Here is a 13622-nt window from a genome sequence, read left to right on the forward strand (position 1 = left end):
ACAAGGCCAACATACTTTGCTGAATTGCTTGCTTTCAGCTCCTCCTTCATTTTCTCAAGCTGCTTTTCCAATAGTCTAATTAAAGGAATGACTTGGCTCAAACTAGCAGAGTCTGCACTGACCTCACATGTCACAACTTCAAATGGTTTCAGCACCTTGCACAGCACTGAAAGGATTCCCCACTGTGCAAGAGTGAAATACATCCCCCCTCCTTTCCCAATGTCATGACTTGTGCAATATGCTTGGATGGCTTTGCGCTGTTCCTCCATCCTCTGAAGCATGTACAGGGTGGAATTCCACCGAGTTACCACCTCTTGCTTAAGTTGGTGGCAGGGCAAGTTAAACTGCTCTTGGAGCTGCTGTAATCTCCTACATGCTGTGGCTGAATGCCTGAAATGGCCTGAAATTTTACGGGCCACCGAAAGTATCTCCTGCACCTCACGGTTATTTCGTAGGAAGCTCTGCACCACCAAGTTGATGGTGTGAGCAAAACAGGGAATATGTTGGAAATCACCCAGCTGTAATGCTCGCACTATATTGTTGGCGTTATCTGAAATGACATACCCTGGGGAGAGTCCGAGTGGTATAAGCCATGCATCAATCACATCTCTCAGTTTGCGTAACAAATTGTCAGCCGTATGCCTGTTAGTGAAGCCGGTGATACAAAGAGTGGCCTGCCTGTGACAAATGTTACGTAGTGGTGTACATGCTGCTGCTGTTCCTGCTGGTGAAGGTGAATGACCAACCCAGTGGGCTGTCACAGTCATATAGTCTTTGGTTTGGCCACTTCCACTTGTCCACATATCTGTGGTTAAGTGAACAGTGGGCAGAATGGCATTTTTCAGCGCAATCTCTACATTTTTACACACTTTTTGGTATAGTTGTGGAATAGCTTTACGGGAGAAATGGTGTCGCGATGGAATTCTGTAACGCGGACACAAAACCTCAATTAACTGTGAAAAACCAGCTGCGTTTATTGTGGAGATTGGACGCAGATCTAACACTAACATTGCAGCCATGGCGTCTGTGATTCGCTTGGCGACTGGGTGACTGCTGTCATATTTGCTTCCCCTCGCAAATGATTGTTTCACAGTTAATTGCTGAAATGTAGGACTGCTCATTTTATTCACCTGCCTCTGGGATGACGATTCACCCCCAGCAGCAGCAACAGCAGCAGCAGGACTAACGCTTTCTTCAGAGGAATCAATAATAGTGCCGGAGTCATCCAGCCTTAAGTGGGATGCCGGGCTAACTCCGAGCGCTACTGAGGATATTGATGAGGATGGTGTGGTGGGTGTATTTTGTAGCCGTCGGTATGTCGGTGAGCGGAGGGTCTTAGCTGATGAGGGAGTGCTTGTATTCTTTTGGGAAGAACTTTCAGCTTTTCCCAACACTTTGCCATGAACTCTCGTTAAATGGCGTAACATAGACGAGGTTCCAAGATGGTTAAGGTCCCTCCCTCGACTGACTGTGGCTTCACATACACTACAAATGGCTATACAATTGTTGTCTGGATTTGGGTAGAAATAATTCCACACATAAGAAGTGGATTTTTTTGTTTTATGCCCAGGCATGACAATGGCCTTTTTCTTGTCACGTGCCAGAACTGCTGCCACTGGTGCAGGACTTACACAAACAACCTCATCCTCATCAACATCCTCATTAGCGCCCTCGTCGCCTACACAAATCTCCCCCTCATCCTCTTCTAATTCCAAAGTGGCATCCTCAATTTGGGTATCACCGGCTACACTCGGGCTATTAAGGCACACATCAGCAGAATGCTCACGATTAGACATCCCACTGTTGGATGGACTCTCCACAGGGATTGTTGTCATTTGTGAATCAGAGCAAATATTCTCCTGTAATGCCTCACTGGTATCTTGCAGCTCAGCTTTGACGCGTAACAGTAGTTGTGCACCAATTGTAGCCTGGGTAACTTTTTGGGATCTGCCACTAATAGCCAAAGGTGAAGGCCTCATTCTCTCTTTGCCACTGCGTGTGTAGAATGGCATGCTTGCAATTTTTTTTTTATCGTCACTTAACTTTTGCTCAGTTACACTTCTTTTTCGCTTCAATACAGTAAATTTTTTTTTGGTTTTTGTTTTTTGCACTAATTTGAAAACACTCTGTTGTTTGACATCGCCTTGGCCAGATGACGTACTGGGAACACTAACATCAGGACTGGTGACAGAACCTGGTTGCTCATTTAGATCATATGTGGACTGCTTTGAATCCATTCTGAGCGCAAACCACTGAGGAGTGCTAAAAATTATTGAGTAGATACTGCTGACAGATATGACTTTTGACAGCCAGAAATATTAATGCACAATTAGGGAGGACACCCCAAAAACACTGAGGAGTGCTAAAAATTATTGAGTAGATACTGCTGACAGATATGACTTTTGACAGCCAGAAATATTAATGCACAATTAGGGAGGACACCCCAAAAACACTGAGGAGTGCTAAAAATTATTGAGTAGATACTGCTGACAGATATGACTTTTGACAGCCAGAAATATTAATGCACAATTAGGGAGGACACCCCAAAAACACTGAGGAGTGCTAAAAATTATTGAGTAGATACTGCTGACAGATATGACTTTTGACAGCCAGAAATATTAATGCACAATTAGGGAGGACACCCCAAAAACACTGAGGAGTGCTAAAAATTATTGAGTAGATACTGCTGACAGATATGACTTTTGACAGCCAGAAATATTAATGCACAATTAGGGAGGACACCCCAAAAACACTGAGGAGTGCTAAAAATTATTGAGTAGATACTGCTGACAGATATGACTTTTGACAGCCAGAAATATTAATGCACAATTATGGGGGACACCCCAAAAACACTGAGGAGTGCTAAAAATTATTGAGTAGATACTGCTGACAGATATGACTTTTGACAGCCAGAAATATTAATGCACAATTAGGGAGGACACCCCAAAAACACTGAGGAGTGCTAAAAATTATTGAGTAGATACTGCTGACAGATATGACTTTTGACAGCCAGAAATATTAATGCACAATTAGGGAGGACACCCCAAAAACACTGAGGAGTGCTAAAAATTATTGAGTAGATACTGCTGACAGATATGACTTTTGACAGCCAGAAATATTAATGCACAATTAGGGAGGACACCCCAAAAACACTGAGGAGTGCTAAAAATTATTGAGTAGATACTGCTGACAGATATGACTTTTGACAGCCAGAAATATTAATGCACAATTAGGGAGGACACCCCAAAAACACTGAGGAGTGCTAAAAATTATTGAGTAGATACTGCTGACAGATATGACTTTTGACAGCCAGAAATATTAATGCACAATTAGGGAGGACACCCCAAAAACACTGAGGAGTGCTAAAAATTATTGAGTAGATACTGCTGACAGATATGACTTTTGACAGCCAGAAATATTAATGCACAATTAGGGAGGACACCCCAAAAACACTGAGGAGTGCTAAAAATTATTGAGTAGATACTGCTGACAGATATGACTTTTGACAGCCAGAAATATTAATGCACAATTATGGGGGACACCCCAAAAACACTGAGGAGTACTAAAAATTATTGAGTAGATACTGCTGACAGATATGACTTTTGACAGCCAGAAATATTAATGCACAATTAGGGAGGACACCCCAAAAACACTGAGGAGTGCTAAAAATTATTGAGTAGATACTGCTGACAGATATGACTTTTGACAGCCAGAAATATTAATGCACAATTAGGGAGGACACCCCAAAAACACTGAGGAGTGCTAAAAATTATTGAGTAGATACTGCTGACAGATATGACTTTTGACAGCCAGAAATATTAATGCACAATTATGGGGGACACCCCAAAAACACTGAGGTGTGCTACAAATTATTGAGTAGATACTGCTGACAGATATGACTTTTGACAGCCAGAAATATTAATGCACAATTAGGGAGGACACCCCAAAAACACTGAGGAGTGCTAAAAATTATTGAGTAGATACTGCTGACAGATATGACTTTTGACAGCCAGAAATATTAATGCACAATTATGGGGGACACCCCAAAAACACTGAGGTGTGCTACAAATTATTGAGTAGATACTGCTGACAGATATGACTTTTGACAGCCAGAAATATTAATGCACAATTATGGGGGACACCCCAAAAGCGCTGGGGAGTGCCAAATATGAAGAAAAAATAATAAACCTCTATCCTCCTCTCTGCACTAGCGATTTTGGTTAGAGCAATTGCAAGAACAATATGGTATTCTCTGTCCCTGCTCTAATTAGCCTATGACTACACCCTGCTCTCTCCCTCTGTCAAATGGCGATGGATTGCTGTGGAGGCGTGTATTTATAAAGTTGAAGTATCGCGAGAACCGAGCCCCGAGATCCGACGACGTCACAATGACGTTCGGCCTCGATTTGGATTCGGAATGGGCGGGAGAGTACCGAGCTGCTCAGCTCGGTACTCGGATACCCAAAGTTCGGGTGGGTTCGGTTCTCGGAGAACCGGACCCGCCCATCTCTACAATATACACAAAAGTATTAATTTGTTGCTATTTTACAATGATATAGAAAGTGAGAACTCGCTGTTACTCACCTATCTGGGTTTGGGTGTTAGGAAGATAAGTTTCTCCCACATTCATGGAACCCCTGAGTTTTGCTTCACGTACGTTGATCAATATGATTCATGGTGAATAATGGTGAGGGTTCCCTGGGACGACCTAGCTATGAGGCAGCTGACAAGAGTAGCTATTTTGCAGGGACTTTTCATTATTAGAAGCTATTTTATTTTTGCTTAAAATTTACAAGTTTATTTCTGTTCTGCACTAAAGTTGTTGTTTCATGTATATGGACAACTTCCCAAATACCTGTTCTCTTGTGGTTATTTTTTTTATAATACACAGGTGATGTTTATATGTGTATAAACTCCTGTAAATAATATCTGTATATCTTCTTATTCTGTATATTTGGATAAATGCACAGTACCACTTCCATTGTCCTGACGCCTGGTTAGAATGCTCAGGATTCTGCTTTTATTCCGTACGTGAAGACAACTGTTCCGTTCCCCTCTGTTTGTTCTCTAGGCTGGATGGATATCATTCTTAGTTCTGATTCTGTCTAATATTTACCATAGATCTATTTCCGTCAGTTAGTGACATCTATGTAATATGACAGCACTCTGGGAATTACAACACCAACAAACAAACATCGATCCCGGAATCTTGTGCTGCTGTGAATAAGTAACTCCCTACTGTAAATTATATAGATATTAGAAGTCACTTAAATGATCCATGACCATATAATCATCATCATCAACACTTATTTATATAGCGCCAGCAAATTCCGTAGCGCTTTACAATATAAAATCATAAAGCTATAGGTGGAACGCTCTGATTACAGATGACCTCTAATATCCATAATTATATTACATGGTGCGTTCTTCCTCATAATATACAACTTTTCCTAATGAAAACCGGAGAACTCACCAATTATTGGCATTTTTGTCAGAACTCACTGTTTGAACAGATATAAGTTACGGAAGTTTATACATATATTATACATATATTAACATCACTTGTGTATTATACGGTTATCTTCTCCTTCACACCTCCACATGGTCTTTGTTGGTGATGGATATTTTTGAGCCAGGAAAGGCCCCTTCTCCATCCCATTACAATATATTTATATAGCAAATGCTAGTCACCTTATTAATGTTATTTGATATTAAAATTAGAGCTGTGCCACACCCAGGTTATGGCGCAGGGCTCTGGTTAAGCCTACGGCTTTTAGCCAAATCTAGGCAACTGAATGTAAATCCTGATTTTACTGTTGAATTCCAGCACTTATTGTGGTCAGGAGTATATCAGTGGTTGAACTACAGGGGAGGGGGGGGGGTCATTGGCTATGGGGTCAGAGTTGAAGGGGTCAGGAGAGCGGAGTGGAGACCTCGAGATAGGACGATGGACCAACATCGCTGAAATCCCCCCCCCCCAAAAAAAAAATTGCCATGGACCCGGAGATGGAATGTTTCGCCCCAGCTTATGGTTTGTTAGCCCAAATGTTTTCACATTACTCCGTCCACACCACGATAAGATCAGTGGACCGCCATGATGTGAGGTAAAAAGGGGTCAGCCAGAAGAATCAGATGTACCGTATGTCCATTTATCAACACAAATAAAAATAATCCTTATCTATCTTTCATGTTTGATTACCTTTAAAACAGTGTAGGAATAGTAGGAGTTCCGTATCAATAAGCCAGAATCATCCAAATGCATAAAATGGCGCTATTTAATATTACACAGGCTGATATATTCTATCTAAAAAACGCTTCAATATAAGCCACGATTGTACGACGACAGAAACATAAAAGGCAACACAGACACCTACGTCGGCCACACCGGCACCGATATGGGCAATCGCCCCAAAAATCTGTGAGCCCCATAATGATCCAATCACAACTAGTCATGTTATTTTCAGGCATTACAATGTGCTTTACAGCACTTACATAATGCTCTTTGATAATAAACCGGATTTGACTCGGGATTCGGTTTAATACTTTGGTTTTCAGCCAACTGTATTTATATTCTGAATGACCTTTGATGCACATTCATGAACTAAAATAACAAATGATATCATTTAGGGAGGAGCATTACTGCTAGGTTCTGAAAAGTCCTAGGGCCCATCCCCAAAATCCAACTGTACTTATTTATAATTTTCTCCTACAATGTACACAAACATCGTATTAAAGTGGTACTTACAGAAGAAGAAAGGGCTGCTTATTATAGATAGGAGTCACACAATATTATATACAGGAGTAGTATATTATAGATAGGAGACACACAATATTGTATACAGGAGTAGTATATTATAGATAGGAGTCAAACGAGAAAAATATAATTAAAAAAACAATAAAAATCAATCAATCAATCAATAATTAAATGTAAATCACTTGTAAACAATATAAATCAGTTGTAAAAAAAATAATAAGAAAAATAAGAATCCATAGCACTGTACTTGAGACTTGGGGAATTGGTCCTGCTCTTATCCCAAATCACTATATTTAGGACACCCCTACTTTTAATATGCATATTAAATTTGGATTTGGTATGCTGCCCAATATTTTGCACAATGATTTGATAGATCTTCAAATTATAAAAAATGCATATATAAGTTTTAGTTTTTTTTAAGAACTAACGGTCAAAATATGTAACACAAAGTGAGACAGTGTGATATTGTCATGCTAAAAACTAGTTAGAAAAACATTATTTGAGTGCAATCTTTGCATTTTGAGATTCTGTCTCAGCAACTTGTTTTGGATTTAATGATAAAAAATGGGACACACTTTACAGATGTTTAGTTAAGCTTTGTTTATTGCTGGTTGATGCTATTACAGCCTGCGGAAAATTGTTGTTTTTCCTTAATGCTATTTGATTGCAAGCTCTTTAAACCATATTTTCGGCAGTCCACTAAGTTCAAGACCCTATAATCTTTTACTTACTGAACTATTATGATTGCTATGATTACAGTAAAAAGGAAGGATTGTATCTTATCTTTAGATATCTTCACATTAAGCAATACTTATTGGAAGATGATCATGAAATGTAATATAAATGTAAATTAGGCTGAGCGTTTCCTTGAAACTCACACCATACACTTTGTGATGGACTTGTTTGGTTTAGTTGCCAAACAACCAAATCAGTGAGAAATTTGGCCAGGTAGCCAAAAAGTCACAATTGTGGTTGTGCAGGAATCACACTGAGCTACCGTACTATAGCAATGCTTCCAGCTTCTGTACTTCAGGGTCGAATGTTGACCCCACAAGCACAACAAAGGGAGGCTCAACATTTTTAGAGATTTTCTGCAATGCACAATGAAATCTTAACTAATTAGGACGAGCCCCCACGTAGTAAAATCGTTGACCGATTTGGTTGCTGTGTTCAGAACGTAAGAGATCACCAACACAATAAGCAATTTCTTGGCTACTGGATTCTTTGCTATTTAATAACACAAAGACAGAACTATTGTGTAAAGTGGTACCAGGGCTAAAATAGGAAATTAAGAATAGATTATGAGTTTTCAGCATCATATCCACAATTAGCTGGAAATATTGCTGAAGTAACTGGTACTAGAGTAAAATCACAAGGCTGTGATAAACATTCACTTATGGTGTTGATGTAGATATTGGAAATGTATCAATAACACACTGATGATGATGAAGAACATCAGGATATCTAACTACAGGTTCTCACCTCTAAATCCAGAATTATACACAAAGCACTTTATACTCAGCGGTACTGTAGACAACATGTTCTTTGTAGTTGTACGACAGCTAGAGTGTGAGAGGTTGCCAAAGCTTGCGGTAAACACAGAATAATATATAACAGAGATTATGTGGAAATTATTTTTCAAAATATAAAAAATTGTGAAAATAAACTCAATTTTCCCATATTTTCTTCTCTGCCAGTGGGTTTGCTTATGCTGCTTGCTGGATCCTCTGATAAGTTTAATGGCCAGTCCAAGTTTTGCATCTCTCACTAAGTCTATATTTAATATAATGGAGCTAATTCAATTAGCCGTGAGGTTCCATAATAACAATGTTACTGCGTGATGTTGTAGGTAATAATATTTGCTCATTCTTGCTCATAACTCATAATGGTTCCATCATAAATGAGCAAAGTTTTCATTACCATAAATGCCGGCAACGTGCTCAGATACACAGCCGCAAGGTTACCATGGAACTGCGCGGCTAATTGAATGGGCCCCATAGAGTACTGTCGAAATTGAGCATAATTCTCCCTTTCTGTTCAGTGTTGGAATGTCACAAACACACACTCTGGAGTAGAAAAAAATAATATGTTTTATTTTAACTGCCCAATTTTTGTTTTTTATATTATTGTATCTCCATAGATATATTCTGTCGGCAGAATTTATTGCGCTCCTCATTACATTTTAAAAACTTCTTCACCTTCAATAACTATACTACGGAGATACTAAGTCTACGGTTTGTGTGTCAGGCGATATAATATTGGGCACTTTTCTATGGAGGTCCATGTAAGTGAATTGTGAGCCCCCTCTGCACTTTCAGAATGTTTATTTGTTATTACTACATTATTATTATTGGTTTTCTTTTTATGTTACTTTTGAAGACAGATTACTACATGAGTCATAGATATAGATTTCTAGGGGCATATTCAATTGTCGGTGGAAACGCCGAAAATCTCACGGTCCGAGCACTATTACCTTTATTACAGTAATAGTGCGCAGAAAAAAACGTTATTACTGAAGTTTTCTCGCTGGATTTCAGCTCGCGGCTCAGGGAGCTGCGAGCTGAAATCCAGCTAACTATTACCGTAATAACGGTAATAGTTTTAACCCGCCGCGGAAACAGGACAATTGAATATGCCCCTAGTATTTCTATTAACATAGTATTTATGTTTATTTGCTGGTGTGCATTTTTGCAGTTATTGTGCTTTGTATTATTTCTCTGTGCAGCTGTTCCTTCACTACTGTTTTATTTGTTTATGTCTTATACTTTACTACTGTTTTCTGTTTTGTTCTTCCTTTATCTTTTTCTACAAAGCAACATCTGACCCACATTTATTGATATCTGTCAGCACACAGAGCTTCTCCAAGGCCTACCTTTACCTTCCCGCTGACAAAATCAAGATTCCTTACTAAATCCCCATCATGTGTGGTGTATCTCCTGGTCTTATAAGACCGGTGTGTAAGATCTGAAGGAGAGTGGTGGAGTTTTGCACTAGAAGATATACTATACAAACATTTCTAGTTAGAACACATTTGGGGTCTGATTTAGAGTCAGGAGTAAATTCAGGTAGAAGGTGAATATTTGCACCTTGGCAAAAACATGCTACACTTCGGGGGGGGGGGGGCAAAATTAAAATGTATGGATACATTTAGAGTTTGGGTGTCAGGCACCTCCTAACGTAGCAATAAAAATAAAGCTGCCCAGTATTCGTGTGCTACATGCAGGAGCAGGCTGTACATCCCCTGCGTGCAAAGAATAATAATACATTTGCACCCCCCCCCCCTTTGTAGCACAACATGGCTTATCCATGTGCAAATTTGCCTCATTTATCTGGATTTGCTCCTAACCCTAAGTCAGGCCCGTAATGCACAATTGAAGTGTTACAGCCATTGTAGTATTTTTATATCAAATGATCTGCACCTTATGAAGCCACTCTAATTCACCACCAGGTGTATTGTCTGCACAAAAATATATTCCACTGTATTAATCCATTATATTATAATACCACACCCTATAATGTTAGCTTTGGCCTGTGATTTATGTTGGTATTATAAAGAGGGAGGATGCTATTATTGCTTTAGAACAAGGCTGTGCAGTTGGAGGCCTCCTGGCCGTAGGAAGCAATTTTTTGGGGCTCCACCATCCTCAAAAATTTGGCCATAAGCACATATTTATAACATTATATATATATATATATATATATATATATATATATATATATATATATATATAAAGGCCCCTTCATGTTTAGACATTCATCATCATCATCATCATCATTTATTTATTTATATAGTGGCAGCGCTTTACAATTGGGGACAAACAGAGTAATAAACAATACTGGGTAATACATACAAACTTACAATCTATGGAAGACATTGAAGAATAAATGTTTGCTAGTATTGAACATGTGCCCTTCAGTGCTTTTACTGTCTATTATGATGATACCGCTACCGAGAGCCGTAACAAGGTTCCCGCACACTGTTAATCCACATAAATCCTGTTATTCCCTCTCTGGCACTCACTGATTTACCAATAAACTGCTTACTTGAAAACATTATTATTGTAAACCAATCCTGCAACAATGATTTCTGCTGTAACATCGTTCTAAAGATGAACGCTTGTCAAATCCTGAACAAGTGCAATTTAATGATCACTCTTAAACCTTAAAAAACAATGGGAAGTAATTCTATGTCGCCATTATTATGTCTGTAACAAAATTGGGCAATAAATTCACACAAATCACAAATTTCTAGATGATCAAGTTTCAATTTTTTTTAACCTCTTTTCTAGTTGTTAAAATAACAACTTCCTATTAAAATATACATAGTTTCATTAAGGCTTCGAAACTGCAGAAATTACCCTGCATATTGTATTCTTATAATACCTAGGGGGTATATTTACTAAGCTGCGGGTTTGAAAAAGTGGAGATGTTGCCTATAGCAACCAATCAGATTTTAGCTGCATTTTGTACAATGTACTAAATAAATGATAATTAGAATCTAATTAGATCCGGTTGCTATAGGCAACATCTCCACTTTTTCAAACCCACAGTTTAGTAAATATACCCCCTAGACAATGCTGAGCTCGGTTGCCTTGTGATCTCTCTATTAAGCACAGGGATATATTTGTCTGATTGCAGCATCACAGATAATGTCTTCTGGGTTTGATTCTGTTTCAGAATGACAGCTGCCCAGTTTTTGCAGGCCCAATGTGGGAGTAATCGACTCATGTTCATAGACAGCAAAAGTGACTATTTAAAAAAAACTGATTAAGTAAAAAAAAAAATTCTGGATGTAAGCAGGGTTTATCAGACTAACAGACGTTTTCATTTAAGTTTCATTTTAGCAACAAACAAATGGAACCAACGTTCATTGGACTATTGTGGATAAATTGCACAGTATTTTCTTGTTAAGCTTCAAACGTGCCCAGAAACATCTGCACAGATGAAGTCACATTTTTGTACATTAGTAACGAACATTAGTAAAAAAACAAAAACTTTAATCTTTTTGACCATTCTAAACTCATCATAAAAAAATCACCGTAGACTAAAAGCTCATCTGTGGTAGATGCTGTTTTTACTTTTTGAGAAATCTTTCTATAGAATTTCAAAACAAAAGAATGTTTGTTAGTAAACAATAATTAAACTGTTTACATTCCTGACGCACATGATAAATGTATAATTACTCTGGCACTGCCTCGATATGATTATTTCTGTGGAGCGTAAATATAAACTTAATATCAAGGTGATTATTTTGAAGTAAAGTGACAATTTACATATTGCATTAATTCTGGGCAATATTGCTGCAAGTACTACTTATACTAATACATTGTCTTTGGGCTGCAGTTTAGTGCAATTTAAGGTCTGCAATTTAACTCAATATTATAAACTCGACGGATGCAAGAACTAAATTAGCTGTTTCCAAATGCAAAACATTCTGACAGTGTAAACATCATCCCATCTCATGATTATAATCCTTTATTTACAAAGTGCAAATGTATTACATTCTGCTGTGCAAAATCACCATTCCTTCCATATCCTAAATGGTTCTGTGTCCTCCTTAAATAAAACACTTTCCTCTACCTCCGGAGATACAAACAACTACTTAGAGGCTAAAAGTTGCTTTATCTAAAAGAGGTACTGATAACATTCACAAATATATGTCATTAAAAGTTGCCATACCTTGTAAGAACTTGAGATATTTGACATTGTATTTAAAATAGTGAAGAAGTTGAGTATAAACTATTGTTCTATGAAGAAAGAGAAGAGTTTGATGCTAGCCGTACATTCAGTAATATCTCCAGAGATACCTGCAGATAGGCCTTATATTTCCATAGGGGTTGCCCAAAATTATCAGCATGTCTGCAAAGAATGAGACCAAAATCGTTCCGAGATTTTTCCGCGATGCCAGTAACTCCGGTCAGCCACTATCTGCGCGTTCGGTCATCTGGCGATTGAACTAAACGGCTCATATGTCAACCGGTTCCTCGGCCGAATGGCCAGATCTGTCCAATTGGAAATGGATCCTGTCATTCAGCGATTTGACTGTGTAACAGCTTTGGACCATTTCTGTCCAGCTAAAAAGAGGCTGGGTGTCCATTCACTGTATTACTGACAGGAAGTCTGCTGTGTATAGAGAAATATCTGTTCTGTTCTGATGAATGTCATTTTTACATATATAGCTATTTGTAGCTCTTTTGTGTAAGACAAATTGTATTGTAGGTTTATGCATCTTTTAAACAATCAAAAACTATCTTGCCTACATGACAAGCACAAGAATAGTCACGCTAGGAAAATAATATATTAACAAACCCTCTCTGGCAATGGATGTGTAAGTGACATGTCAATAAAGCCCCGTGGATCACAAGTTTTATGTGGAATGACAAAGATACATTGTCGCTCTGTGGAACGCTGTCACTTTGTCTGTTGACAGAAGATGCCCTAGATATCTCTCTCATCCATCCCACCTGCTTACCTGTGGCACAGAAAGAGATGAGAAGGAACCAACAGCAGAGACATAGCCAGCTAAGTGCAGGGTGCTTCATCTTTGCTGGGTGCTTGGGTGCTAGATGCATGCAGCTGAGTCAGTGTACAGTATACACAGTGTCCCACCTACAGGCTGTCAGCGCGTCTCCTGTACAGCAGCCAATGGCAGAGTCTGGCCTCTGAGGGTGCTGAGCATCTACTGTGTCATAGATGTCACCTCTCCTTCTCGCCTGCAGCCTCCACCAATCAGAAAACCCCCAGCCTGCTCTGTGACCTGTACCTTACCCAGATGCCCTGCCTGTATCTAATGTATCCATCAGTGGGGGCTAGCCTGGTTCTGGGGCCCCCACACAGAGCCGGATTTAGACCTCATAGGGCCCTAGGC

The 13622-nt window shown here is 39.0% G+C and overlaps 1 protein-coding gene across 1 annotated transcript in view; it reads right to left on the minus strand.

The window, feature by feature from the left end:
* LOC142104095 (T-cell surface glycoprotein CD8 beta chain-like) overlaps positions 1-13400 on the minus strand; it is a 48576-nt gene extending 35176 nt beyond the window's left edge. Inside the window, 1 exon segment of the mRNA XM_075188579.1 lies at positions 13227-13400. Coding sequence (XP_075044680.1) covers positions 13227-13326 — 100 coding nt within the window. The 5' untranslated portion in view covers positions 13327-13400.
* Positions 13401-13622: the final 222 nt, after the last annotated feature.

Source organism: Mixophyes fleayi, chromosome 1, assembly GCF_038048845.1.
Source record: "Mixophyes fleayi isolate aMixFle1 chromosome 1, aMixFle1.hap1, whole genome shotgun sequence".
Classification (NCBI taxonomy): Eukaryota; Metazoa; Chordata; class Amphibia; order Anura; family Limnodynastidae; genus Mixophyes; species Mixophyes fleayi.